Below are 24,301 nucleotides of genomic sequence, written 5' to 3'. Positions count from 1 at the left end.
TACACTTGCCACTCAGGGTCCAATTTGTAGTAAACCTAAAAGGAGTAACTAAAAACATCCTTTTTTTCCCACCTTGTTCCCCAAAGCGCTGACGGCTTCCAGTCCAGATACCAAAAGGAAGGCTGAGCCCAACTCACAGTGATGGAAGACTTGGGCTCACCAGCTCTGTCCACAACAACACACACAGCAACGGGTGATTCTGTAGACTTGCAGCTATACCTTTTTTATTCTCTCTTTTTCTTCATCTGCTGTTTTAAGTTTACTTTCCAGAGCTGAAGGGGTTTGCTGAAGGTGCTTTTCAGACTCATTTACTCTCGGTTTTATATCGGCTTCGTCATAATCAGCAGATGCTGCCCCCAGCTCTTCAGTCAAAGGAGGATCGATTGATAAGGGAACCTATTTTATGGGAGACATAAAATACTGAAATGCACAGATGTCAGACTTAACAATGTGGTGTTGTTTTCACAGAAACCTACTTCTAAGTCCTGTTTTATATTCTAGCACATCTGAACATAAGTATACTTTGATGATTCTCAAAAGCACCTACTAAATTATCTGTCTAAACAACTGTGCCACTGGCAAGCCCAAAAGGATTTTAGATCAGCCTTTCTCCATTCCTAATGATCCACGATAGCATTTTTTTCCAATCTCGGAAAACACTGAAAAGCAAAATAGTTAAGTAACTCAACTATTATTTCCTCTTTAAAGGGGAAATATCCAACTCTTCTTATCCACATTCAACTCCTTACCCTTCCCTTAAGCTGCGCTTTGATTTCTAGTAATTCTGTTCATGACAGGAAATGTTTTGGTTAACTTTAGATAGATTACAATCTAAGTTTCAATCCTGACAACCGGATTTGGGGCAACACAGTACCTCTGGCAAGATATTTGGGTCACTGCATCTTATACATGATTGTTTCTAAGTAGGTCCCACGAAACCCACAGCGATCTACTCACAAGTCAGTGGGTACATTCGAAAAATATCCTTTCGTGCATAAAAAATAAACACGAGATAATTTTACCTGCTCTTTAACATCAGCTGCACTTAAAGTATTGGGTGGCAGTTGAGCGTCTACTGGTACATCAGCCCCTGAAGAAACGAAGGAGGCTAAAGCCTGTTTCGGGAGCAGCTCAGCAGAAATAGTTGGCGATGCAAGAATTTCAGGCACTGTTGTAAAGAGCAAGTAACAGAAAGGAATGCAAGCAAAAGGAGAAGAAATTCAATAGACCTATGTTTTCCAAAGTTCATATCTTGCTGTGAAGCTAAAAATGATAACTTGGTTTACCAACCAAAGAAATTCAACAAACTACCATGAATTATAAGATAAATACAATACAAAGTTGCTTACTAAAACTGCTGTGAGAAAAGTTAGGATAAAAATAGGTTAGTTCTGCATGCATTTACTTACCAAAAATAGTTTACCATTTACATATACATAATTTTTTTCAATAAAACAGTACCAGTTCTCATGGTTTTCCCTAATGCAACGGCATGATAGCAAGAAAGAAAACACTGTTTCAAATTGTTTTATTTGTAAAACAAGGTTTGTCGTAAATATTCTCATAATACAATGCATCTTTTACGCATATATTTTGGCAAGCACATGAGATGAATAGAGATTCTTCATAAAAATAATTGTCTGCTTTTAATTTGAACGGGGAATTGTACATGATTCTAGTTGACACGTTTAACCTACAAATTATAGCAGGAAAGATATGAAAGCAAAATAAATGTAGAGTAAGAATTCTGTATGTGCTGCAGTTATGCTGATTTGAAAAATGGCTTAGGCAATATGCCAAACTGATATTGGTTAATTGGCGTCTACCCTGCACAACCCTGAGTGAATTTGCACAGCGTCTAGTTTTCTGCACATTCCATGCAGACAGAAGCATAAATTGCACTATAGTAAATCCATAGATCAAATCTCTACTCATTCCAAAATCAGACATTTTATTCCTGACCTTTCCTCCACTATATAGCATCTCACTAAGTTGTTGTAAAGATTGGGTAAGGCATCTCGAGAACCTAAGACAAATACTATGTAATTTCATACTTATGGGAAAAAATGCATTGTAATAACCCTTATTATAAGACGGCATTGATTGAAAACATTATTTTATTAAAGTATTTATAAACAGGAGAATTTCAGTTTACTTCTGAAATGGTCAAGATGATTGAGGGGCCTCACTCATCTTTCTGGTCATATGGCTATTCCAATCAGTTCCAGTGAAGAAACTCTAAGCACACTGGGTCTTTCAAAAACTAAAGAAAGGTCTAAGACAGTGTTTTTCAAACTTGGCGACTTTAAGATGTGTGGACTTCAATTCCTGGCTGGGGAATTCTGGGAGTTGAAGTCCACGCATCTTCAAGTTGCCAAGTTTGAAAATCACTGGTTTAAGATGTTTCTCCTAAACTAAGTAAACTAACCTATCTCCATCATTGTATATGTGAGTATGAAATAAAAAGCAGGGCTAATGTCCCCTAACTTCATTTGAGCATTTGCCCCATCATGGACTTTCTCAAATTCTGCATTCAGGGATGTGCCCCCATCAAGATTCTTGATGGGGGCAAATTCCACATTCTTTCCCTTCTCTGTGCTTGCGTTTTTCTACACAATGATTCCAAAATATGGAAGAGTTCCAAGGTATTTTGCAACTTTTTGATCCGGAACAGAGTAACACCAAATAAACAAGAATCATCAGAATTATTCCGCATTTGCATAAATGCCAGAGCCCAAGAAGAGCTGAAATGCATTCAGCTTTGAAGCTGCCTTGGGAGGGCGGGACCCACCACTGGAATGTAGAACCAAAGCAAGTTTAGTTATAAATACAAGGATTATGTGCACAAGGATGTATCATTGCACGCAAAAGTTTAGGTCCGGGGGTCAGATTGTATGTTTTAATACAGTAAATCCCTCGCTGAACAGAAGCTGGCACAACCTCTCCATGGCACACAGTTAAACCCAACATCTTTCTGCAAATTTAAATGCCTATTTAATGTTTCTGTGCTAATGCTTAGAGATTCAAGAGAAGAAACCAGTGAAAATGACAGGTGCAAAAGTTTGGACACCCTTTCAGGCAGTGATTTATAGCATCACCTTGGCAGAAATATCAGCCTAATGTTTCCTGAAGTCTTTCAGTTCTTGCCTGCGAGGTTTTTCCTACTCTTCCTTGCAGAAAATTTCTATTTCGGAAATAGTCTTCAATCTCCTTGCATCTATTGCCTGTTTGAGATCCTCCCACAGATTTTCAACAATATTCAAGTCTGGGGAGTGAAAAAGCCATTCCAAAATCTATCTTTCTTTCTCCCCAGACTTGAATATTGTTGATCTGCTGAAATACCCCAATCTCATTTTTCAACTTCAATTTCTTCACTGGCCAACGACTAGCATTATGTATAATTCAACATGTCGAACTGACCTGTTTGCTATGAAACCAGTTTGAACAGCAATATATACACTATGAAATACATAGTTAAATCTCTTTATAGTTTCAATAGATTTCTGGAAGATGAGATTCTAGAAAATACTAGAATCATTTAGTCATGCTTAGTGCTGAGGCATGGTTACTTGCTGGAAGGAAGAATGATCAGAGCTGACAACCATGAAGAGTTGCTGCAGGCAGTTCCCCCTTTCGCCTTCCAGAAGCCCATCTCTCACCCGAACCCTCACTTCTGAGATTTCTAATGCAAATAAACTTCGGGTTCATAATGAGTGAAGGGCCATATAAGCCCAGTAAATTAATAAATAATGCCTCCAAGGAATTCTTGGAGGGGATTACTTGTGTATGATCCCCCAAACCTGGTATCCTCCAGATATTTTGAACTTGGCCAAGTGGATCAGTGGAAAAGAACTGTGGGAGTTACAGATCCAAACATAGGGACGTCCCCAGTTTGCCTACCTTTTTGTTACTCAAAGTTTCACACAAGCACCGAACAGAGATCCAGAAGGCAGTTACATATTTTCATTTGTCAACAAGAATACGTCAAAAAGGACAGTATTTAAATAAGTTACAAAATGATTGCAAAGCTTATTTCAGAGGTAAACACAAAACCAGAGCAAGTACAGTATGAATTTATGATTACATTTATGGTTATTTGGTTTATATGTTGGATGCTCCAAATTGAGCAGTAGAGTAGTAGGAGAAATGCATAAGAAGCCAACAAAAAAATTTACTGATATTTCTCTATACCTGTGGAAAATGCTGCCCAAGGAATAGCGGGAGACGTTGTCTGGGGTTCACCGTTTCCATCTTTAAAAAAAATTTCTGCTGCCTGAAAGTGCAAGACATATTGTCAAACTAGGCATCACCTTTTCTTCACTCCGGTCTCATCAGATACATTATTAATTCCAAGAATTTCCAAGGAGTCCCACTCAGTCCCCAGGTGGGCGCGCATGGCTCCAGTGTGCCCAGCTACACTTCCCTTGGCAGCTCCCTGGCCCACCAGATTTCTAAACGTTTAGGTTAATAATCTGTGGGAAGCTTGCATGCTGAAAGCCGCTTCAAACATAAATCTCCTTTCCATGAATGTCCCTGGGGCCCCACGTCCCCCAAAGGCTGCAGTTACAGTGTCTGAGAAGAGGGCTCTTCACATATTCTTGGACTTCCAAACGTGTCTGTTAGCCTGAAGAGGGGAGGATTCCCGAATTATACTCCCCTGAGTTAGTTAAGGGCTGCCTTGGTCACTCCCCTTGATGTGACCATGCAGAAATGCCCCAACCACCAAAAAACACTTCCCTAAATCAAGCTAGATGTATAGAGCGGAACATGCTTTTTTCTCCGACTAACTGCTAAAATTTATCTGTATTTTTTACTTGGATTCAGCTAAATCCAATCTAGTTTTTTTTTCCCTCAGCCTACTTACATTTTGCAATGTAGCCACACACGCAGCCCTCACCTCCCCAGATGCTGGGCATGGCTACTTCATGGCACCATTTTTATATGATTTGACAGAAAGGCACTTTCACAACATTTAAACTTCTCCCGAGACTGCAGTTTGGCTGACGTCGTACTTCCCATAATCCTTTTTTAAGGAATGCGTTCATCCTTACTAATGTGATCCTAAGGAAAACAATCCCACCAAAATCTGCCCGGCACCTTCAGCAAACGAATTCACACAGGCTACAGTACATAATCAAATACTGTGACATCTTCCACCTCTGTTTTACTAGTGCATGAACATATGAAAGTGCACTGTTACTTTATCCTGATTGGTTGTTTATTTATGTCAAAAATATTTTCTTTCAATATTATATAAAAATGTGAAGTTTGGCATAACTTTACATTAAACATTGGCCCAACGGTCAGGAAATTTGCTCTCTTGGCGTGACTCCACCAACCAGTATAAACCAGCTTCCTGTATTCCTAACTTCTGGCATGCTCTTAGGAAAAAGGGGGAAAAAAAGATGAAATGCCACCCCCACAGAAAAATGTAGCACCAGTGACTCCGTAGAACGCAATCCTGGGTTGGGTCAAACAGGCCCGATTTCACATTTCCCTCTGCAGCCAGGATCTGAGACGCTGAAGGGCCTCAAGAAGACCCCCTTCGGGAAAAGCACCACCGTATCAGGACGCGGAAATCCAGGCTTTGACAAAATAGATCAGTTTTAAAACACAAAAATAAGCCAATTCGGTAAGGAGGGTGAAAAAGTATGAGCTAGTTTCAAACTCTGTGAAAACAATCACTTACTAAGTATTCCTCAGACACGCTTAAAATTCCTGGTCCAGTTCTGAACACTTGGAGAAATTTTACCTACTGATATTCAGAGAAGTAGTTGCTGAAAACGTCCCAAGGGCATTTCATGTATAAAATGTATTTCCTTGACCTTCTTAACAACTGGTAAAACCATAATAAGTTACACATATTAGAATTTTACACATTACAGATTACTCTGAATAATTTACACACAACTATCAGTTGCTCTGCTTTCAAATGTAGAGTGCTGGAGTGCCTTAAAGTAAAGGTAAAGTCCAGTCGAGTCCGACTCTAGGGAGCGGTGCTCATCTCCGTTTCTAAGCCTTAGAGCCGGCGTTGTCCGCAGACACTTCCGGGTCATGTGGCCAGCATGACGACACGGAACGCCGTTACCTTCCCGCCGAAGCGGTACCTATTGATCTACTCACATTTGCATGTTTTCGAACTGCTAGGTGAGCAGGAGCTGGGACGAGCAACGGGAGCTCACCCCGCCGCGCGGTTTCGAACCGCCGACCTTCCGATCGGCAGCTCAGTGGTTTAACCCGCAGCGCCACCACGTCCCCACGCGGTGGAGTGCCTTACATAGCTTTAATTCCTTTAAAATATCATCGGCCAACACTTAAATATTCCTACTTCCGTACCTCAAATCCTCCAAAGTAATCATCATCCATTTTTCAGGAATACCTAGAGAACAACATAAAATAAGAATTTATGTCTCCTTCCCGCTCATAAATTATTTTCTTCTATATATTAGAAATTTACAAGAAATTTACTTGGACTGGTCTATTATAGCTGCCTTCAAAACCTAGATTTAAAATAGTAACAATACAATTACTAATGAAGCACAGAATAATTGGGGCAAACAGAGGGACAGGCTACATCCTATGAACATTGCCTTCTTACTATTTTTTTATCCAGGTACTTAATAAAGCTATATTAAAAAAAAACAAAACAAAACAGGGCACTAGGATGGGTTCAGTATGTTCAAAGAAAAATATAGGGGAGGGACATCCCTTTCTTCTTCAAGTATCTTTAGATCTCTTTCTAAAGATGTTTCTCAACCATGGCAACTTTAACATATGTGAACTTAACACCCAGATGCGATGCTGGCTGGGGAATTCTGGGAGTTGAAGTCCACATATCTTAAAATTGCCAAGGTTGAGAAATGCTGCTTTAGATGCTAACAAAATGTAAATACGCCACTGAGTTCAGCTCGGCTCCTGGTGACTGCATCTATGCTCTCTCTCTTGCAGGGGTTAGAGAAATGTCTTGCCACATTTTCCCCAGACAGTCTCTTGACTTTCCAGTCTAGCCCACAGCCATTAATTTCCAGATAGCTGCCCATCCAAGCACTAACCAGGGCCCACCCTGTTTAGCTCCAGAGCCCAGACAAGGCTGGTCAAGTGCTACCAAGATCTCAACATTCCCATCTCCTTCTACCTCTTCCCAGAACCTTTCATTTCTAGACCCCTGGCCATCTTGACTGCCGTTCTCTGAACTGTCCCCCTTCCTCTGAACCCTCCTTCAAATACCGTGTGCAGAATCCTCATGATAAGGTCCAACCTATGCAGAATAAAAGAGAAGCATCTTTGCTATCATTTGGAAGCTCCTGTTGATGTAGTCTAAAGTGTCATTGGTCATTGATGCAGCTGGGCCACCTGTCGGATTCATATTCAGCTTGCAATTGACTACTATTCCACCATTTTTTGGTAAGTGTCATGTTCACCGTTTCTGTCCTAACAGCCAGGAAACACGCTGAGACAAGGAACTGGTCTCTAATATTTATTGCTAGTACTTAACAGGAATCCTAACATACTGAAGAAGCGTGGGAAAACCCAGACATATAACCCCCAAGGGTTAAGGCGGTCCCAATCTCTGTCTCTTTGAATGGCTGACCAATTCCTCAGTGCTACGCATGCGCTTGACAGTCTGGATGGGAGCCCCCTGCTCGCCATCCTTACTCATGACAGTTTCAATGTTAAACGTATATCGTAACGTTTTGCATGTCATTTTGCTGATGCGTGTTTAGGTTGGGAGGGGAGGAGGATTCTGTCTCCTGGGATGTTATCTGTATTCAGCTGGATTGGAATGTGTTTGGGTTATTTCGTATGTTCAAGGTTTTCTTCCCAGGACACCAGCAGCAATTGTCACCAGCACCTGCGGTGGGGAATTTGAAACGGTTGGGTGAGGGGAGGGATTACATTCGCACCGAGGGTTTTTAGTTTGTATTTGGCGCGCTTTTGCTCATTCTCAGCTTTCTCTGTATTTGCATACTATTCTTTAATAAATCAGATATCATTAAGTTCCTGCTTGTGAGTCTGAGTCTATTAGGGTAGGCAATCATTACAGTAAGGGTTAGAAACCAGGAGACCATGAGTTCTAGTCCCAAAGCCAGCTGGGGGACCTTGGGCCAGTCACACTTTCTCAGCCCTAGGAAGGAGGCAATGGCAAACCATTTCTGAAAAACCTCGCCAAGAAAACTGCAGAGACTTTTCCAGGCAGTCTCTGAGAATCAGACGTGATTGAATGGAACACACACACACACACACACACAAACATACACCCCCCCCCCACCACCTGCATATTTGATTTCAATTTCCTAAAGAAAGAACTTTACATTTGACTCAGTTAAATTATATTCTTTTATTTTCAGCCCATGTTTCAAGTGAATCAAGATAGTTTTGAACTAAATTTCTCTTTTTTGAGGTTAGGGTTATTTTAGGGTCAGCGGTTATTTCACCCAATTCTGTGTTATCTGCAAATTGTAAGCATTCCCTCCACTTCACCCTTTCCAGCTGAGCACACCTGGAGTACAATAACAACAATTATGGTTGTTAATTCTTCGTTAGCATCCTTCTATGACAACAGCTACGCCTCTTACCAAACACTAAAAACTTCATTGCTTTTAGGTAGATACTGAACTATCTAAAGGGCTGTCTGGATCAAGTTTAAGTACTATAAGTCAACTTTGTGGGGTTCTAATTAAAAACAAGATTCCCCTGAGTCAAAATTAACTTCTGAGGATTTCATAGACATGATAAGGAAGCAGTCTGATACCACTGTTTTTTCGGGATTTGGTTTTTAGCCTTCCTAGTCTAGTAAAAGTCTTGGATTCTCAGGGGTGCCCCATCCAAATATTATCCAGCCAACCCTGCTTAGCTTTCAAAATCAAAGTATGTGAGTCTGTAATCCAGCAAGAACTCTGTCTTTAATTTTTAATTAATTTTTAATTAATTTTATTTTTATTTTCAAGCAGGATTGGTTCTTGAAGGTGTTGTATTCTTAGGAGCACTCTCTAAATCCATAACTTAAAAATGTCTATCTTCTTTTTCTTGTTCTTCCTTAATGTCCAATTTTAAGAAACATACATAGCCACTAAAATAAGAGCTGATTATTCATACTTCTCTTGTCATTCATGTGTCCTAATCTTTTTTCATCGTCCTTAAATTCATCAGTGCTTCCCTCCCTCAGATTAAGCCTCTTTACTTCTTCTTTATTCTTAAGAAAACAAAATATTTGTGACCTTCACTTCTTTACCATCAACTCTAAGCTCACTAAAGATGCTGGTTTACAATACTTTTGCCTTCTTAATATTTAACATTAACCCAGATTTTCATTATGAACTCTTCAAAGCCTTTCTTTCTTTCTTTTGGTTAAACAAAATGGCATTGTTAGCCACAACGTATTATTTCTACAATTAAGGATTCTCAAGGTGAAAAATGTAATGATGCCAATTCAAAAAAATGAACACAAATTTTATAGCCAGCTCTCTAATGCTGACTCAACAGTTCCTATGAATGTGAAGATTTTTTAACACAATAAAATAATGACTGCATTATCATCATTATGGGAACAGACACTATTAAATCCATGAAAATAGGGAATGCCCCTGTTCCAGATGGTTTTCTTATAGAACAGGGTGTTTTGCTTCTATATTGCTAGAAGTATATAATATTACTTTGGTGAACTGTTCCTTTTTTGTAAGATTTTTTTCTAACAGTAATGTAGAAGCTGGGTAAAGGCCCAGCAGAGCACAAATCTATTTCCCAATTTCTTTGCTAAATGTACTATAGATACTTTTTTAAAATAGTACAGGTTAAAGTGGATTTCCTGTTTTTATTAGATAGCTCAAAATGTGAAAACTTAATCCATCAGGTAGAGTTATTATAAATGGAATTATTTCTTCATCCACTAACAGGGGTCAAGGATGTTCTGTCTCCTCTTTTATTTATCTGACTATCAAATTTGTCACCGCCCATCTCCTCTGACCGGAGGGACTCTGGGCGGTTTACGATATAGAATAAATATACAACAAAAATTCGAATAAATGTACGATAAAATTCTAATAAAATCCCATTAAAACTAAAACAATTTCTTAACTACCCCAGCTCATAAAATCCAGATGGCTATGATCTCTTCAATCATTATGTAGGAGGGGCACTTCAAGGCACCAGCCAACCCCAAGTGTGTCGATTCTCCTCCCTGCCCCAAGCCCGGTGGCAGAGCCAGGTCTTCAACTTCCTCCGGAAGGCTAGGAGTGATGGGTCTAATCTCACCTCCGGGGGCAAGATGTTCCAAAGGGCGGGCGCTACTGCCGAGAAGGCCCGCCTCCTGGACCCCGCCAGATGGAATTCTCTTATTGACGGGGTCCGCAGCATGCCCTCTCTGCATGAGCGGGTGGGACGGGCTGATGATACGGGGAAGAGGCAGTCCCTCAGGTAACCCAATCCCATGCCATGTAGGGCTTTAAAGATGATAGCCAACACCTTGAATTGGACCCGGAAGCAAACTGGTATCCAATGCAGCTCATGTAGCAAAGGTGTTATGCGCACCCTTCTAGGGGCGCCGGAAATAGCCCGCGCGGCTGCATTCTGGACCAGCTGAAGCTTCCGGATACTCTTCAAGGGTACTGTACTGGATAATTTTACTCATGCTTTTGAATTATTGGCTTGTTTTATTAGACAATTTGTTATAATTTGGGTGGCAAGAGCTGAATGCAAATTGTTATTGTATACAGATGTTTTGAGGCTTACTGATAATTATCAATGTACTTCACCTAAATTTATAGCTATTATACAATGGTTTGGTAAATTATCAAGTTGTTCAATTAATTGGAATAAACCCAATGTATTTCCAATTAGATCATAGGTGTCTATGAAATTTGGAAAAATTGGGGGTTTATTGTACCTTAAATGTCCTGGAATAATTTTTCCTAGAAAAAAAAATCTTCCTTTGTTGATTGAAATATTTTAAATTGTTTAAATCAGATCAATATTGATATAAGCAGGGAGGTGCAGGCATTCAGATGCAAAACAGAGAAGGTACAGTCCTTCAGCTCCAGGAGTCCCAGGAAAACACTCCTTTGAGTTTGGGAGGCCTTTCGGAGGGGGGGACAGGGCAGTGTCATGAGACCAATCCATCTCTTATTTCCTGTATCGCTAAAAAGAGAGGCTCTCAAATAAAACTTTGCTGTGGGCTGGTAATCTGCAGATTCTCTTTTTTCCTTGACATTTCTTCCTCTTTGCTGCCATGGCATAGTCTCTCTTTGCAGTGATTCCTTGTCCTGAAAGTTCCTCTCCAAAATTCTGGGGTTTTCTTTTTCAGTCTTGATTTCCATGTCTTCCTTGTACAGATCTTATTTTCTGACTGTATCTCCCTCAGTTCAATTATCTTTGGCACAACTCTTTGACTTCTAAGTTTAACCTGCACATCTGACCCCAATACACAACTGGTGTTCAGTGTGCGCCCAGCGTATATCTTGAGCCTGTTCAAGTTTTGATTATTCAAGTGGTTCCAAGTCGCCACAGCTTCTCATTCAGTTACACAGAAAGAATAATACATTTCACTTACACTCTTTAAATAATCCACCCCTTAGCAACCAACAAAGCACCAAAGTCTATTTACTTTAGTCACAGCGAAGAACCATTCTCTAGAACTACCCAATTTCTAAAAAATACCAATCAGATCTACATAGGTCTGACAGGGATTTCCTGAAAATAAATAATCCATCTTCAAGTCCACCCTTGGTTGTAGAAGCTGACTGAGTGACCGTTCCCTCTCGGATCAACCTGTACTGCCATCAGAAAATATGTACAAAGCCTTCTCCTCTTAACAACTAGCCAGTTTGGTCTAGTGGTTAAGGCAACTAGCTAGACACCAGGCGACTGAGCGTTCTAGTCCTGCCTTAGGCATGAAAGCTGGCTGGGTGATCCTGGCATGAAAGTGACCTGGGTGACCCTCTCTCTCAGCCCAACTCACCTCACAGGGTTGTTGTGGTGGGGAAAAGAGGAGGGAAGAGTATTTGGTATGTTCACTGCCTTGAGTTATTTATAAAAATAATAAAGGCAGGATAGAAAATAAATAAATAAATAAATAAATGAAGAAATAAATCTAATGAAGAAATAAAATCAACACTATCTAATTTGGAAGTGTACCCACCTACTAAGAAAATAGATAATGGTAAGCTGGAATGTGAGAGACAACATTTTAGGTAGATTAAAAGGGCGGCAGGAACACCACTTTGCTTTCCTATAAACAGTTTGTGTTTATTCATGACTTCTGTGGCAGATATATTTAAATAAGCAACTTCCCACCAGCTGCCACTTTATAAAAACACAGAGATATTCCGTCAAAATTCCAGATGTGCACACCATTCTTAAAAGAATGACTAGTCCTTATTTAGCAAATGAAAATAGATGCTTATTTCTTTTCAGAAACTTAAACTTGTTTTGTTAATTTCTATGAAAAAATATTTCAAAAGCCAAGAATTTCAGTGATAGGTGGCCTGCTGCTATGTACATTTACAACGAAGTCAATCATGGTAATAAACTTTAGGAAGATAAAATTAACTCAGAGAAACATATATGTTACTTACAAAATATCAGTAATTTCAAAAGCCTTATTAAATAAAAATTTGCCCAGATAGATTGTGACGTAACGTTAATATTATAAAGCTCTATATTTAGATTTTTAAAGCTAAATATAATAGAAGGAGCAATTTTATTGTAAGCCGCCCAGAGTCCCCCCGTTGGGGAGAGATGGGCAGTGAATAAATTTATAAATAAATAAATAAATTTTAAAGATACACAGAAAGCATTTAACCAAGTTGAATGGTCTTTTCAACTTGGCCAAGTATTCACTATTCAGTATTGATGTATGCTCTGAATTTAGAAAAATATTCCTTCTCAGTATCACAAGCCAATAATAAAACAGTTGTACTAACAATTAATTGCAAGCACAATTGTATCTTTAAAGAGAGAATAGAAAGGGATGCTCTTTCTTTTTACCTAAGTACTAAGACACTTGTAACCACTCACAACTCTCTTAACATTGGATCCTATCCTATAAAATACCCTCTTAAGAAATATGCAAGAAAGAGAGATGGATATTATTAAGTCACTTCAAACTGCATCTATTTTTCTCAATCTCTCAGACATTTCTGTATGGCATTACAAAATATTTAGGTCTATGCCTAACTGTGGATCTATTTTAACTGAGTCACTTTAACTAATTAAGAGGACTTAAATTAAATGGATACATTTAAGACTGACCCACATTTAGGGGTGATACTAAAAACATATAGTTAGGACCTAACAAAAACCAAAATAGGAATTTAATCGAGGATGATATTGGAAAGTATTAGGAAAACATGGCCCATAAAGTAACAAATGTATAGAAGATAATGAATTTTCCTGATAATATAGTTTGTCTTTTGGTTGTTTTGAAAGCTGTATTATTAAATATTTAAGAATTTTTAACATTCCTACTCACAATATATTTCACATAACCTTTAAAGGTTAAAAAGCACATTAAGCGCACATCGTGTGGTTAAAATGTATTCTTAACTATTAACAAATAGACAGCTTTGCTTTCTCTTAATGTAATAGTATGACTTAACTATGTGTAAAATTCTGCCTCAACCCCCTCATTAATATGTAACTATTTGTCTTATGAATTTCTGTTCTGTACCCATGTAAAATATTTTGCCAGTTAGTTGAAAAGTTTAATGAAAAGTTCAAAACGAATGACTTAATATATCTATTTTTTTTAAAAATTCCCCAAAATTGAAGTCAGCTGGACCAAGGAACTGAACAGTTAACAGAAGCTTAAAACCATCTAGAGGAAAAAGGAAAAAAATATATGGTTACAAAAGAAAAAGTAACAAGAATGCCTAAAGGAAAAGGAGAAAGTGTAGGCAATTACAGGACAAGTATATATATGAATATATTAAGAAGAAACAAGTGGAGCCTGGGACAACAGCATTGCCAGATTTGAAATGATGCATGTTGTTGTATTCGTGAGTACAATTTTGTAGGGTACTTCATTGGCTGGAAATTTAACTGGAGTTAAAAGCCACCATTTGGACAGCAAAGATGAACCTTGCCCCCACCCCCAAGGTCCAGTGGTGATCTAGTCCTCCATGGGACCCTCCCTTTCAGCAAAAAGGTCTAGGGAGGGGCAAAGTAAGTGCTTCATTTCCATGCTCATCTGGAAACTTCTGAAACATCTGAATGGCCTAGGCATTGAGTATCCACAAGATGGTTTGTTAATTTATGACATAATAATTTCATGGCTGAGTTACATTCTAATTCCCCTGCTGGCTGGGTAATTCTGGGAGTTGAAGTCTACACAGCTTAAAGTCACTGAGGTTGAAAAACACTGATGGAGAGTATGCTGTTGGTCTTCCATGCTCTCTTCTATCCATTCTGCCTCGCCTCTTTTTCCTCCACCCTACATTTTGGTTCTTAGGACGGCACCAACGTCCTCTTCTTCCAGCTCTTCTCCAGCAGGCCCACTGGCCGGTAGAACTCCTGACTGCTATTTGCACATCTCTGCCCTTCTGAACTTTTCTTCAAACACTCCACTGTTGATTCATTGGGCATTGATGGGTTCAGGAGGGGAGCCTCATCTCTCATTCCCCCCCACAAAAAAATTAACAAGCAATGGGACATTCAGAGGGACTTTCCATGCCTCTGAATGTTTCACAGCCCTGAACAGGCTATTTGGTCAGACAGTTCAGAAAAAGCCATAAATAGGTAATTAAGTGGCAGTAAACTTGTTATCTTCAAATATTTTTTAGGACAACCACGCTGATGGAAAATACGTAACTCAGTATTTTCTGTTGCTTCAGGGAGAACCTTAATGAGATTGGTATTTTGGAAGTAGAATGATACCTCATGATGGCTTGGGGGGGGGAAATGTAGCATCAGCACATGGAAAAAGAAAATCTTTCATATTCTTCAGTTTTCAAACAGGACCATTGTTGTAGCTACGACTGTATATAAAAACATTGGATTTTATGATTGAAAGTCATCATCCTTCCATCTGGAGACTGCCACAAAAATAAATAAATAAATAATTTTTCAAGAATAGGAGTCCATACCTTCACAGTTGAAATTTAAACCATGCAGATAGTTTGCACCTGTCCAGTATTTTAAATAATCACAACTTTTAAAAGAAATCAAGGCTAATACTGTGAGGAGATTTGGGACAGTCACTGGTGTAACTTCCTGAAACTTTAGAACAACTGAGCTGATAGTCCATCTTCCCAGTCTAAGTTCAGAATCGTTCTGGGATGGGGTCTTTCCCAGGATAAGGGCACCATCTTGTGGACACATAAGCTCACTGGGGGAGTGGTATCTGTAGAACCTACAGAGTTGGAATGAAGCACCTTTCTCGCTATCTTCAGAAAGTGGCGGAATACTTTGCTTTTCCACTCCTTCACAATGGTAACATTTTCTCTTCTGTCAAACAATGGCCTTTGCAGGTTCTGGACCACACTTAAAAACTGTAGGCTCACAATCGAAGTGACCCAATCAAGTTCTTCTTATCCAATTGGTGTTCCCACCAACATTCAGATACACAGGAATATCTAGATACAATGGAAACACCTGTACTATACAACAGTAAAAGGAATCACACAACCCTTCTGCATCTCCTGGAAAGAAGATTAATGATCTCAACACAAAAACAGTCAAGAATTTTTGGCTTCTACATCATTCTCCCACAAGAGCAGTCATGTAATCATGTACCATTTAATAAGCATGTATCTTCTCAGAAGGTGACTAGTGGCTTTGGAAAAAAAATATGCTGGAAGAGTCTGGATTTACTGGGCCACCCAGCACCAGGTCCAAAAAAAGGGAGATACATCATGCAAGGGATCAGCAACAGTTGGGACTTCTGCTCCGTAGGACTCCTCCCTTTTCAATGGTCACCAGCCATCTCATCAGGCTGTCACCAAAGAAGAGTTTCAAGACAGATTCTTTCCACAGATCAGGCTACAGGGTCAACCCTCTTTGACTGCTTCTCTCCACACCTGAGTCAAATGCAGAACTACTTGCTTGTTTTCTTCTGTCCTCCTTACCCAAGTGTCTTGTGCACTTCATACTGTTAGTCTTGGGCTGGAACATCTTATTTTTAGACATTTGGATAAGCGCCTCAGGATGTAAGCGCACAGGGCACTTTCTTAAATACTCTGAAAGAGAGTCCAGTTTGCCTGCAAGCAACACACTGCTCCTCTGCTGTTGTTGGTATGGAGTTTATGCTTTATGCTAAGTTTTTTTTCTGCACTTTGATAGGTTATAATTTTTTTAAAAAATCATTACGTGCCATCTTGACTTGGATTTCATCACAGAAAAGTGGGAAAGCTGCAAATAGGTATTATTTTCTTCAACCAAAAGATGGGGCAATAAAAAAGCATTAAAGGAAAAATAATATGTTTCTCAGACAAATACTGCTTTCCTCTTCCCATCCTCAGGTCCACAGATTTCACTCTTAAGATGTTGCTCTCTTTTTAAAAAAAAACTTGCCCAGGTAAATGGAAATGCATGGCTGCCTTTTTCAGACTAGGTTATTCTGTCATGGAGATAAGCATCCCCATGTCTCAGAATAGGGGGGGAAAAATGACACAAGTTTATAATGAAACTCAATGGTGCATTTTGATTTTCAGCAACACCAAACATGGGAAAAATAAGAATTGCCTGCTACAGAATAAAGTTACTTCTAGCAAGCTATCCTTCATCCCTTTACCAACTCCAGATGTTTCATAATTATTTACAGCTTAGGCTGGCTAAATATAGATCTAAATGTTATTTTGTGTGATTTGACATACATCAAAAAAAAAATCCCCCCAAGACTTTTAAATGCTACAGTTAATTCTAAGGGATATAAACTACAAGTAAAATAACTCTCAGTGACAGCAAACTTCTGCTTATTATAAAGAGCCTTAATAAAGAATTATTGCAGGACAGCAACAGAAGAAAGTGCTTGTTATAAATATGCTGATTTATACCTTGATACTTTTGAGGCATTTTTCTGCATTTCTGAAATATTTTAGGTAAGGAGAACCACAAAAGAGATCATCATCAACAACAGAGCTTAGTAAAACCAACCATCGCTCAATCATAGCATATATATCAAGCAATGTGTTTATCTTTTTTCTTTAAAAAAAAACACAGAACAGCACTTTTTTCCCTATTTTGCAGAAACTTAATTCGCAAAATGTAAACATTCTGTCCCAACAAGCTACATCAACTCTTGAGGTTCTTTCCTTTAAAAAAAAACAGTATCAAAATAGATCTTGAACAATGCAGAGATATGTACCAGCATTTTTAATCCCCCCCCCAATTAATAAATTACACAATTCTGGAAATACAATTGCATTCTGAACTGAAAAATTACCATTACAATAAATAAGACATGCGTCAGCATGAATTTATTCTAAGTTTTCAAGTACATGAACTAGGATCCAACATGACGCATATTTTTCTTAGCACATATTCTTAAGGGCATCCCTAACAGAATATTACATCAAAAGCATTTGTCCCCTTGAAATAGACAAGCTCGATTTTATCCACCCATCGGATTGATGAGATTTCCTTTACACACTTATGCACCTGGATAACAGGTAAATTACATGACATCTCAAAAAGGCCATTTCACAAATGGTCGCATAATTGCTGGGTCTAGACAGCTTGCGAGGTTGAAGAATCAAACACTAGCTGGAAGCAAGAAGGAAGGACGGCTGGAAACGCATCTGCGGCCGGCTAGTCTGGTGAGGTTAAGGCCCTGGAAGCATTGTAGATACAGAGGACGGGGAGCTTCGAGCTCTCAAAAGAGGCGGCAGATTCCGCCAGACAGGTCCAGCTATCAAGCCAATTATCTCCAGTCGAGCGCATCAGATGACAGACAGTCATTGCAAGGCAAACCAGTTCACTACTAGCTTGTTCTAACTAACAAATCCTGGTCTGGAAGAAAGTACCCGTGATAAGCCCCGATGAAGTTCATTTTTCTTCCTTTATTGTTCTTCCTGAACATGTGATGTCAAAGTCTTTGAAACTAGGCAGGATACAAGCCTAGCAAATAAAAAGATCAGATTAGGCCAAATCAAGTAGAACAGGTTGAGCCGGTCACATCCTGCCAACTACGTCATCTCAGTCAATAGGATCACCAACAGCTTTGTCAGGTCAAGTTCAGGCAGTTTGCGACTGGCTTCTTCTTAATGAGTCCATGCAGACTGCTTCCACCGCACTCAGACAGGAGCTGGAAAAAGTGTCACCTTCGAATACGACTGCAGTCAAAGGAGGCAATAAAAGTGCTTAGCAGAGCTTGGTCTTGCAGTGACTCTAGCCCTCCAGACTATAAAAGAGCAACAGGAGAGAGTCTGAGGTTGATGATACAGATGCATCCTCCGGGCTGGAAGGTATATAAGAGGACAATGAGGGATCCCTCAAAGCAGAATGATCTGTATCCCATCTGAATTAGATGACAGATGTGCTCTGAAGGACCGCTGTATGTGAGTGGCAGTGAAGAACACAGTTACACCAAGTTTTTCCTTGAGGCGAACAGACTTCAAAGATGGATCAAGCAATGGGTTTCCTATGGTTGGGAAATTTTATTTATTCAATTTATTATTTATTTATTCAATTTATATTGCCGCCCATCTCAAACTAGTGCCTCTGGGTGGCTAACAACAAACTCAAAATAAACTCTGGCTCAAAATAAACTTCAGGCTATGATGGACAAACTAATACATAGCAGATCTAGGTCTTCTATAACTGGAGACCACCCTTCTTTCTTAACCAATAATGTAAGTCCAAACATCCCCAAATTTCTGCCCTATGTAACCACTATGTAACCACTATCATACAGATAAGCTTTTATGGCTGGTCCTCAGAGATTCAGAACGGGGCCAGTGCAGAACAATCCAAAGCAGGGAATGTAGGAAAAAATTAATGGCATGCTCCTATGGTGAATGTCATTAATGGTGTGAGAAAAAAAATCAAGAGACAAGGATGATTCAGCTACCCCAAACTATCATCACAAATAGCACCTTGTGTCTCAAGAACCCTGTTCAAGCCACACCAGAAAATGATTAAGGAGAAGCCAACTGGACTGCTGTGGGGGACAATCTGGAGCAGGCTCTAAGTCTTCTAAGTAGAAAAGCCAAGAAGCAGGATTCAAGGATGGTGTTGCTTTCCTCATCAGTTCCTCAACTGTTGCCATTCAGTTTCCAGGCCCAGCACAGATCAGGTGCTGTACTGGATCCCGATAGAAAAAACTTGGTAACATCAGGAAAGAAAACCAAGAACTGCAATTCTATTAAGTCTAAGAGTTTTGGCTGATGAACTGTAGGGTACCGATATGACCTCCACTGGAGAACCACTGCCTTACACAGCAGACCCATGGAGGAGACAGAAGGAAAATATAGCACGCCTCTTAACCGCTGCATCACACTTAAACTGACAGACTCCCTGTTGTGCAATCCCAAAGGCTGCTGGTCATTTTTAGCATTCTTCATGCTCATGCAGATAATACAGGTATTTGTGAAACCCTGTGAAGATGAGCAAAGTCGTGCTTCTACCTCACCCTTTACCAAACATTTGTTCAATAATGTTTTCGTGGATAATTCAGGCTGCCTGCAAACCAAAAGGGTCCTCCCCAGGGTGCACCTTTAACCATATGGTAGTGGTGCCCCCAGGGAGGGCTATTAATTTTTGTAGAGGGGTGCTAACATAGACATACAATCTTATCAAATTATGGACTACGCATGAAAAAAAAGTGCTCAACAAGAAAGCAAAATACATGAGCTCCGAGTATAATCTGTTCTCTGCTGAATGAGTTTCCAACAGTCTTGTCTGCTGATGTAAAAAGAATTTCCAGTTGCACATCATTACTAAGAAAACCTTCAGATGCTTTGATCAGGAACAGGATGAACTGATCTTCTGGCAGCTGACTAATTAGCTGAGACGAACTAGGCTAATTCTAATAAATGAAGAGAACCTTGTCTCATATCCCTTGAACAACACTGACAATCTATTAGGAAATAATCTAAGGAAGAGCATATATGCACTCCAAAATATGATAGCAATTTGCATTCCAAGATTATGTAAGTGCTGGAGAAGAATATGACATTTCCAAAAAAAAAAAGTCAGAGCTGCAGATCGGTACTGGTGCTTCTCATAAGAAAAAAACTCAGGAAGAGTACTTGTTATGTACAATTAGGATATTAAGATAAATCTGCAAGCCTGATAAATTCTCAAGGGTATGGAACTTCTGAGAGACTTACAACTCTCTTCCACTGCCTGATCTTATTGGCGAAATGAAATATAGGGAGATCACACCACACAATCTCTGACACCAGAACAGCCTTGATGGCCTTTGCAGAAAGCAGATCAAGTACAGCACCCAAAATTCCTTGTTGTTTTCTTAGGGAATCTGGACATAGGAAGGGCATAGTCCAAACCTGCACATCAAAAAAACGCTCCTAGCATCAAAATGGAAGCATTCAATTAAACAATGATTTGGCTGGGAGGCAAAACAAAACTGGCCAGCCTCACACAATATATATGCATCTGATGCAACCCTTCTCAAAATCTTATTTACCACCTACTTAGAAAATGGGCTGTACATTACAATTTAAAATTCATATTCCTGGTCCAGAAGGCGTTTATCCGTTTGTTTAAAAATCTCAGCTGCATCTGTTAGCATCCATATTAGCTGATATGCAACTTGCCCTAAGAACTGGCCTTGTTTGATTATTTTACCATAAAAGGGGACCCCAGAATTTCTGGATGAGTTACATAGCAGCTATTCTGGGTAAAGTGACTGGAATGCATTAAAACTGGCATTATTTATTTACTTCTGTAAAGCCTCTTAATTCCAAAAGGGCTCTGAGCAGTTTACGTTAACAAAAATAATAATAAAAAGAATGAAAAGGAAAATAATTAGAAAACCCCAAAGCCAAGCATACAGGAAAACAGGTTTTGCTGAGGAAAAGTCTGCATGGCTTCTGGAAGTCAATGACACTTGTTAATCATGGTTTGCAAACCACAAACAGCAGATCTGCATATCACACTAAGCAAAAACAAACCACAAAACTCCGCATGATGTGTGAGCCCACTGTTCAAAGGGATGCACAACTTCTTTTCCAATGAATCTTTATTTTGGTCTTTGACCACTGTTAAGGCTTCATATAAACCTTACAGCTCTACTCTCAAAATTATCAGCTACAGCTTAAAAACAGCCTTTGCTTAGAAGTGGCACCAAGAACTAAAGAATTATAACAAGAAAAAAAAGGTTATATATACATACACACATAGACACACCGACTCTGAAAAATTCCTACTAACTTAAGAGGATCAGCATACAGAACCAGAGATTGACACTATGGTGGGTCAGCTCCATCCAGATGTAAGTGCTGCCCTACAGGACTTGACCACACTGTGAGTTTTGAAACATCCTTTTATTGTAAAAATTAGAAGACAGAGCAGGAAGTTTCTGTATGCTCCAGATTTAATAATATTTAAACAAATAATTAAATAATTTAAATTAATTTAAATAATATTTAAGACAGCGTTTCCCAACCTTGGCAACTTTAAGACATGTGGACGTAAACTCCCAGAATTCCCCAGCCAGCCTTGCTTGCTGGGGAATTCTGGGAGTTGGCGTCCACATGTCTTAAAGTTGCCAAGGTTGGGAAAAGCTGCATTAGAGCATCACAGCAACAATTAAGATCCTGAACCAGGGGAAGTATTAACCTGCAAGGACAGAAAGGCTGAATGGCACTGGGGAAGGCTGGATGCCACTGTAATTCATGCTCTTTTCTCTCATTTCATTTTCATTTATATTCTTCACAAACTTCCTACACTTTTTCTGCACTTAACAAAATGTTGCTTGTTTTGAAGGTGACCACGTGATGAGTGTGTGTGTGTGTGTGGGGCACCACTAGATCAACTCCATACAACTCAGAGTAAATAACAACAGTATATAAAATTGTAGCAGGTTAAAAACACAACAAACACAACCAAAAGCTTGAATAAATGAGTTGAAACTGAAAAAGGAGGCCATTCTAGAATCAAAGTGGGCGTGTTCAGGATTTTTCTACCAAGTCCCGGGCAAACGCGGAACCCCAAGAGGGCACCTCCCCTGGATGCCAACAAGCAGGCTGGTTGATAAGGCGAAAGGCGATGCGTTGGCGAGCTGGATCGCGGATTAAGGGTTGCATCAACACTAACATTTTGAGCGTGGCTCTGGGGGCATCCAGGCGGCTGAGCTGACCTTCCAGAGGAGTCCACTGACTTAAGGCTTCGAGGAGACGGTTCACAGGGGCCACTGTGTTGCACCCTCCCAACGACTGGCGCAGGGCACTTGCAGTGGCACCAAAGCCCTTCTGATTCGGGGTGGCCGTGTCTGGCTGCTCTGTCTGTCTTGGCCCTTTCCGCTTTCCAGCGCACAAGCTGAGCGCCCCTGGAAGGGGTGGGCAGCCCCCATCGCTCCTTTCCAAGGAAGGCGACTGGCAGGCCTTCTCTTCATCTTTCCCCCCCTTTCTGCAAGCAGGTTCAGAGGTGAAGAAGGCGCTCACCCATCTCCCCAAAGGCAGCCGTGCCCACCAGGCCCCACCACCACCTCCAGGGCCACAGGGGCTCGTGGAGGGCCGCGGGCACACTCAGGAGGCAGCTGCCCAGTCCGGAACTCTACCGTCCCTCCCCTCCCGCGGGCGACGGGGTCCCGCGCCCACCGCCCCCCGCGTCTCCTCCCAGAAGGCGCCCAGCCGGAGAGCAGCTGCCCAGCGGGCGATCCCCTGCCGGGCCCTCCGAGCGAGCGAGCGAGCAAGCAGGCGCGGCCGCCCGCCGCCCAGAAAAGGGGCCCCCGGGAGGCCAAGCGCCCTAGGCCGGCCGGGGAGGGCCGCCGCCGGCCAGCCGCCGCTCCGGCCCCGGGCCCGCCAGCAGGCCGAGCGGAGCCCCGGGCGGCGCCGGAGCGGGCAGGCGGCGCCCGGCTGAGCCGCCCTCCCGGCAGGCGGCAGGAGCGCGGGGCACCAAGTGGGCAGCCCGCGGGCAGCCGCCCGCCGCTGCCCCGAACGCCGCCCTCCCGGCCCCGGCCCCGGCCCCGGCAGAGGCGCTCCCTCCGCGCCGGGCTGCCCGGGGCCGGGGCCGGGGCCGGGGCCGGGGCGGGCGCTGGCCGTCCAGCCCGGGCGGGGCAGCCCCAGCCCCCCGAGCGGCAAGCGGGAGACCCCGCCCGGGGCCGCCCGGCCCGGCCGCCCCCGCCGCCCCGGAGAGCCCGGCCGCCTCCCGCGCTCGCGAGCTGCCGCCCCCGCCCCCGCCCGGAGACCCCCGCCCGCCCGCGCGCCGCCGCCCCCTTACCTGCCGCCACGCCTCCCGCCTCCCGGGCGCCTGCGCGGCGGCGGGGCCTATCAGCGCGCGGGGGGGGGGCGGCCGCGCGAGGCTCCACCTGCCCTCCCTCGCGGTGCCCCCCGAGGACATGTAGTCGCGCCCGCCCGCGGGGGGGGGGGCAGCAGCCTCGGAGCTGAGCGCGGGGCGCGGAACAGCCACCTCCGAGCCCTTCCCCAGCGCCTCTCCCGACCGACGCCTGCAAGGCAGAAGGGTGAAAGGGGGCGCGAAGGGGCGCCGGGGGTCATTTAGGCCGGTCTTTCTCAACCTGCGCAGCTTTCCGATGGACTGCAATTCCCACAATCCCCCAGCCAGCATGCACGGACTACAACTCCCAGAATTCCTCGGCCAAGACGGTGGCTGGGGAATTCTGGGAGTTGCAGGCCACCCATCTGAACATGGCCCGGGTTGAGAAACCCCGCCCGGGACAGGGTCCAGGGAGCGTCTCTGGCCATCCACCCTCCGTCCTCGCGTGAGAAACCGCCAGCTCAGCCGCAGCATCACCCCGAGGGTGCGCGCACCCCCGCCTTCCTTGCAGCCGCGGCGCCCGAGCTCCGCTGGGGGCGGGAGGGCCGCCGACCCCTGCCGGGACGCGCTCGGAGGATCCCTCTCCTGTCCTGGCACCTCCCTTTAACCACAGTTGCCCCAGACGGCCACCGGCCGAAGCCCTGGAAACGGAGAAGCTGTGCATCGGAGGGCAACTGAACAGGTGAAGAAAGAGGTGCAGAGAGACCCACCGCATCAGCCCAGTTGTTCTGGAAAGGCGGGCCAAGGAGGCAGAAGGACCCCGAATGTTAAGGGGATTTCGAGCGCATTCATTAAAAGCGCTGGGAGATGCAGGCCAGGAGGTGAAGGCAAGCAGAGAAGGCAGGAATCTCCAGCACAACAAAGACCAGAATTCCCTGCCAGCCTTGCTCCAAAATTAATCCCGACAGCGATA

The 24,301-nt window shown here is 42.3% G+C and overlaps 1 protein-coding gene across 2 annotated transcripts in view; it reads right to left on the bottom strand.

Moving 5' to 3' along the window:
- The window catches only part of CCDC91 (coiled-coil domain containing 91), a 97,432-nt gene extending 74,012 nt beyond the window's left edge, over positions 1-23,420 (bottom strand). The window contains exons 1-5 of one of the 2 annotated variants that reach the window (XM_063308359.1): positions 23,335-23,420; positions 6,337-6,379; positions 4,192-4,273; positions 1,023-1,168; positions 220-396 (exon numbers count right to left, since the gene is read on the bottom strand). In XM_063308359.1, the coding sequence (XP_063164429.1) occupies positions 220-396; positions 1,023-1,168; positions 4,192-4,273; positions 6,337-6,366 (435 nt within the window). In that variant the 5' untranslated portion in view covers positions 6,367-6,379; positions 23,335-23,420. Of the gene's footprint in view, positions 1-219; positions 397-1,022; positions 1,169-4,191; positions 4,274-6,336; positions 6,648-23,334 lie in introns of those variants that run through there. The other variant, XM_063308358.1, reaches the window with a different exon arrangement.
- Between the last annotated feature and the right edge of the window lie 881 nt (positions 23,421-24,301).

Source organism: Candoia aspera, chromosome 7, assembly GCF_035149785.1.
Source record: "Candoia aspera isolate rCanAsp1 chromosome 7, rCanAsp1.hap2, whole genome shotgun sequence".
NCBI lineage: Eukaryota > Metazoa > Chordata > Lepidosauria > Squamata > Boidae > Candoia > Candoia aspera.
The sequence above is the reverse complement of the archived record's forward strand: the minus strand, read 5'-3'. Positions and strand labels throughout refer to the sequence as shown.